This window comes from Plectropomus leopardus, chromosome 24 (assembly GCF_026936395.1).
Source record: "Plectropomus leopardus strain MGB_pleo_1.0 chromosome 24, ASM2693639v1, whole genome shotgun sequence".
NCBI classification, from domain to species: Eukaryota; Metazoa; Chordata; class Actinopteri; order Perciformes; family Serranidae; genus Plectropomus; species Plectropomus leopardus.
Genome location: NC_142199.1, coordinates 10,646,501 through 10,652,500, shown reverse-complemented (window position 1 = coordinate 10,652,500; position 6,000 = coordinate 10,646,501). Strand labels below are relative to the sequence as shown.

The following is a 6,000-nucleotide window of genomic DNA, read 5'->3' as shown; positions in this document are numbered from 1 at the left end:
TATGTCTGCCTGTGTATCAACAGCCGTGACTGCGTCCAGCCTGAGCGTCATGTGACTGATCTAAAGAACCTAAATGACCATGAGCAAAGGGGAGACACTCACGAGGAATACAGTAACTGACTACAGAAGACGTGTGTTAGAGCCAAGCACTCCTGACAGTAATTTCAAAGCTTTTGTTTAATGGACGTTAAATGCAATTAATTCAAGGATGTTCTGTTTGCTGTTGTTTATTGTCTTTGGCAGCGAACTGACCACAAGCACTTGAAGGAGGCTGTTTACTGCGTAGTTATTCTTTAAAGTACAGTGAATGGCCAGTGAAGGCAGCTTAAGTGCTGTGAGTTGTTTTCCCCTCGGTGAAGAGGAGAGACAGCGGGGTCCCTGTGGATCTACAGGAAATACCTCTGTATAGCTATGGGTAGAATTTCAGATTTATATGTAATCATCTTTACTTTTTAGCAAACTGATTGGAGAGTGTGTATTCAAAGTCCTAACATTTGCTTTTTTTCTGGAGTTTTATTTTGAAGAAGTTGCTCAATTGTCAGTCTTTCAGTTAAAAAAAGCCCTGGAAAAAGCTGGTGAGTGGATCTCTAGTGAAGATGTTTTTGTTATTAAATGTGTATCTTCCTGTGTGTTCAAGGGCATTCCTATCGGTTATTTTATTGTTATAGGTTCGGATTTTAGTGACAAAAATCGTACGAGTCAGACTCAAGTCACTAACTTGATGACTTTAGACTCAACGTGACTAAATAAAAAAAGACTTGCAACTCAACTTAGACTTTAACACAACTGAATCATGAATCCACTGACTTGAGCATTTTGACTTGAAAACATGTGATACCTCCCCCCCAAGCACAGAGATTGAAAATAATGTTTTTTAAGAAGTTTGCCATGAATCATTTGCCTTCATTTCCTGAATGAGCTGATGTTATCCCTATTTAATCTCCGCAAGCCCACACTTAATTCCCCAGGTCTATTTTGTTTAAATCAATCTGGCAGCATCCAATCAAAGTGAAGGAGAGAACAATGAAAAACTAACGTCACGTTATTGAGTACAAAACAAAAACAACAACAACAACAAAAACTGTATTATAAACCTATGGATTGAAAATTGCAGACAAATACACAACTTCCAAATGTTCAACATTTGAAGTTGCACAAAGAACAAAAAGTTTACTTTTATTCAAGCTTATTGTAGAGTTTATGAAATTTAACTCAAGGCCCACTTACTAGCTTTCTCTGGAGTTTTATTTTGAAGGAGTTTGTCCTTGTGTGACTGGAAAAAGCTTGTAAATGTTCCCAGCAAATTTATACTGAATTCCTCTGATCCACTTTGTTTGAAACACTCAACAGCATCTAACCAAATTGCAGAATAGTAGGGCTGGACCCGAATATCCGGCTATTTGCATACATGTTAATTGGGTAGGTATTTGGTTTTCAATTTAGATTCAAATATTCTTTTTTGTTTTGTTTTTGTTGTTTTTGCAGAGGATAAATGTCATTTCAGAGTTTGTGAGAAAAAATAAACACATACAGGTTTGTTGGAGTTCATCTGCTGTGCTTCTGTTTTACAGAGCTTTGTCGGATTAATATAAGTAGTTTTCAGGTTTGTTATAATTTGTCTTTGATAATAAAATTGTCATAAGCTGTTTAATGTCCCAAAAAGTGCATTAAAAGGTCACTGACCCCAACACCTCAAGAGTTCGGGATGCCTTTAATAATTCTCTCCAGGATTGTGCAATGGTGCAATTGCAACAATTCACGCAAAATCTGGCAATCCCTATGAATTCTGCATGACTTTGCAATTTTGTCATATCACCGCAACTTTATTGCAGCTTTGACTCATTTCACTGTACAAATGTGCACAGCATATCGGTCCACTCAGCCCCTCTCTTTCTCTCTCTGTTTGTCATGATACTGCTGCCACGCCTGTCACACATACATTGACATGATTTTACCCCCCAGTTATTAACAGGTTGATCGACTGAGCTGAGCCATTTCGGTGTCAATGTGAGCAGCACAAAAATGCAAAGACGTGAGCCCCGACGCAGCTCTCCCCAAGTGAAGCCCTTTTCCATTTTAGAGTAGGTGGAATTTTAACATCTTCAATAGTGAGGACACTTATCTTTTCAGAAATGCAATGAAACTAAACAGACTAATTTCTAACACTGGACACAGATTGTTGATAACTGCTAGAGATTTTTAACATTACAAACTATAGTGTCACAACTGTGGCTCTCCCTCACCTAACACTGAAGCTCTGGGGCGCAAGGTGTCTCTCCCTGACCTGACGCTGAAGCTCCACGATGTAAGGTATCTCTCTGTCTTTCACCTGACGCTGTTGATCAATGCTGACGCTCCAGAGTCCAGAAAATGGTACATTTGACAGCCCTACAGGAGAGAACCAAGAAGAGCTAACATTACATTACTGAGCGCCAGTTGGAAAAAGTGATACTAAGGATATTTTCATTAATATACAAAAACAATGCAATTGTCAAAACAAAACAACAAATAAACAAATTAATTATAGTATGAGAAACGCATGGCCTGAAAATTACAGACACAACAACTTCCAACTTTGTTAGACATCTGAAGTTGTACAAAGAAAGTAAAGTCAAGGCTCATAATAACATAGTGACCATGATAATGCTTAGCTAATGTTATTTTAACAGTTACTTGGAAACAAACTTGTTTGTTTGAAATGTTTTCATCAGCTGACAATTAAATTTTAGACACTGAAATGTCTTTGAAGGTCTCACCAGAGGGTTCTTTTAAAATGGTTCATGCTTGCAACTGTATTACCATCACATAATGCCATAATTGCGCCATTATCATGGCTTGGTTAATTCCTTTGGTGATGGTAAGGCTACGGTGCATGTGACTGTAAATGAGCTAAAACATGCGAAAGCCTCTTTGAAAGTGTGAAACGTGACTGAAATAAAGGCTGACAAGAACAAAGCTGCAGTCAACGTATGTTGATGGTGAAATATTTTGTCATCACAGGATGGTGAGCAGACAGCTGCTGTGCTTTGTTCCTTTATTGTTTATTCAGCTTGTTTGTGATGCATTACAATGCTGATGTGTAAGTACTATATGGACAATAATATGTACGTAATAAGCTTTTGTTAGTCAGCTAAACAGCTCATTTCTCATCTAAGGTAGGTAAGGTCCATTGATGTGTGCACTTTATCTGGGAAAGAGTTCATTTGCTTAATATTGGCTGAAATAAAATTGAGCAGCCCGTGCCGGCTGGACTAAAAAGTCTATTTGAGCTCAGACAGGAGAGGGTCAAAGCGGTGCACAGACTAGACGGATCAGCAGGGGCCCGGTCCTTGTTGGCCTTGACGTTAATTAAACACTAACTGATAGAAAAAGCCTTCTTCACACTCTAATTATTCCCCATTTCAAGTCTAATTTCACCAATCAGTGCCATCTTTATTTCTGAGAGCAAATTGGGCAGTAATCATTTTCTAGTGGAGTTTTCCCTGCCTCTAATTGTTGAATATGATTTAGTCATTATCAGAGCTCTGGCTACTCTTATCAGTCATCTCACAGGGCAAATTTATCTGGAGATTGCGCTCGGAGAAATTAAGATGAATATTTTAATGAATTTTTAAAGTGATGACTCACAGTGTTGTCGTAGTTTGACTGCATATTTTAAATATGCTTAATCTGGATAATTGGTTAAAGGGGACCTACTATGCTTTTCCATACATTATTTCTTACATGTAGTGTAAATGTGTAATCTTGGTTGCCGCTGTTGTAAATTTTTATCTGATTTCATATCATATAGTGATTTTACACATTAAAAAGTGCCACTATTCTCCATTACAGTCATCCCCTGGCTGCAAAGGCTGTGAAGAGATGCAAATTTATAGGAGACCCAAAACTGCTGACCAATCAGAGTAGACTTTTTGGGAGGGGGGATTAAAGAGAAAACAGAGCATTTCAGACAGAGGGTGAATACAGGTGTTCCAGCACAGACAGTATTAGGAAAATTAGGTTTTTGGATTATTAAAGCATACAAACAAGTTCTGGTGGAAACCTTAAAATCAAGTATATCCTGAAAATGAGCATAGTAGGTCCTCTTTAAATTCAACAGAAATAGGATAAAATGATTTAGTGCAGCTTGGAGAAAAATTTTCAAAATATTTAATGCAAAATATGTGTATAAAAAAATGATGCATTTATTTGACCATGTGTTTAAATCAAACCACCATTGATAAATTTAGTAAGTCTTCAGTGCAGTGACTTTAAGAAGTGATAGGTTAAATGATAAAATATGTAATTAAACTCTTTATTAGCTCTTTCTCTCTTCTTTGTGTAGGTTAATTTTATTCATTTCATTAGAAGCACCAGGAAAATATCGCAAACTCACTGCAATTATACAATTAACAAATGTAAAATAAATCTGTAATTCACGTCCACATCCAAATAAGGTGAAAAAATACAAAAAGTGTGATAGCAGGATGTAAAGGAAGTCCAAGAGACAAAATATCAAGGACAAGAAGATGCTTTGAAGGGGAGTAACTTCCTTTTTCCTGTTTGTCGACTTCAGTTTCCTGTGTCTCTTGGTCCGACTCGTCAAGGTGATCTCTCTTTATTTCCTTCAGTTTGATCAGCTTGTGCAAAATGCTGGAAAAGATTTCATTCTATACAACAAGTTAACTCTGTAGTTCTATAATTTAATCGCCCTTAACTTAATTTCATTTCAACAATATAAAATATATCAAAATAACATCCTGTTGATATAAACAGCACACTTGTGAATATACACAAGCCGTTGCCAGCATGTATATATATATGTACACACACACACGCACAGTCCTAAACGCTTGTTAAATGTGTCTTGGCCTGCAGAGAGAGTTATGACCAGATGGTTCTGAAAATAAGCCTTATTTTAGCCTCTCAGCTTGTCACTTATTTCTTTCAGGGTTCATGATCGGATAAATTAATACAGCAAAAATCTCACTTATCCTCACTGGCATCCTTGTTGACAGCTGATATTATGTTTCACAAATCTGGAAACACATGAATTTATTTATACTCTTTGTGGGATTTTTATGTGAGAGGGGTCTGTGACTGAGGAGTACCTTTACACTGCACCTATCACAGGGTTCTTCCGCCTGGGGTCAGGCTGTCTTTCGTCTCCATAGCCGTAGCGCTCGGGGCTGGCATAACGTTCCCTGGTGTCGGGGTATCTCTCTGGGCTGGCATAGCGGCCAGGGCTGGCCTGCCGGTAACCGTCTAGTCGCCCTCCAGCAGCTTCGTAGTAGTGCCGCCCTCTGCGGCCCGCAGTGGGAGAAGGGGGAATGTCCTGTCTCGCTGCTGCACGGTGCTGCTGTCCTGCACGGGGAGATGAGGGGTAGTAGCGCTGGTTGTTGGGGGCCTGATGGGATTGTGTGCTCACCTGGGGGGGCTGCACACGGTGGCTGGAGGCGGGAGGGTCGTGGTAGTGGCCGGGGTAGGGGACTGGTTCTCTTGTCACGGGTCTGGAGGTGGGGTAATCATATGGATCCCTCCTGAAACAGAAAATGAAAAACCAGAATTACCACCACACTGTTGTATGACTCCACGTACAATTCAGATTGCACTTCACATCTGTGAAAACATGGATGCTTCTCACACAGAAGATCTCTGCAATCAGTGCAGTTTGTTGGGCACCCAAGTACAGTGTCATTAATTCAGTATCTGAACAAATGTCCCCATCTGTTCCTGAGATATGATGTTGAGTAACGCCAGAAGTGTTTTTGCATATTATTATGATGTCACAGTGAAGCTGACCTTTTTTCAATATAAAATGTCAGGACTTTATCATATACTGTATTTGACATTTGTGTGAAATTTTTATTGTATCTTGAGTTATGGCCAAAAACATGCCTTGTGAGGTCACAGTGACCTTGACCTTTGATTTATGACCATCAAAATCGAATCACTTCATCCTTGAGTCCAAGTGGATGTTAATGCCAAATTTGAAAAAATTCCCTCTAGGTGTTCTTGAGA

At 39.0% G+C, this 6,000-nt stretch overlaps 1 protein-coding gene across 3 annotated transcripts in view; it reads right to left on the bottom strand.

Moving 5' to 3' along the window:
* Positions 1-4,133: 4,133 nt before the first annotated feature.
* pard3ba (par-3 family cell polarity regulator beta a) overlaps positions 4,134-6,000 on the bottom strand; it is a 200,630-nt gene continuing 198,763 nt past the window's right edge. For all 3 annotated transcript variants that reach the window (XM_088074335.1, XM_042513093.2, XM_088074336.1), the window contains one exon: positions 4,134-5,519. In XM_088074335.1, coding sequence (XP_087930461.1) covers positions 5,093-5,519 — 427 coding nt within the window. In that variant the 3' untranslated portion in view covers positions 4,134-5,092. The remainder of the gene's footprint in view (positions 5,520-6,000) is intronic.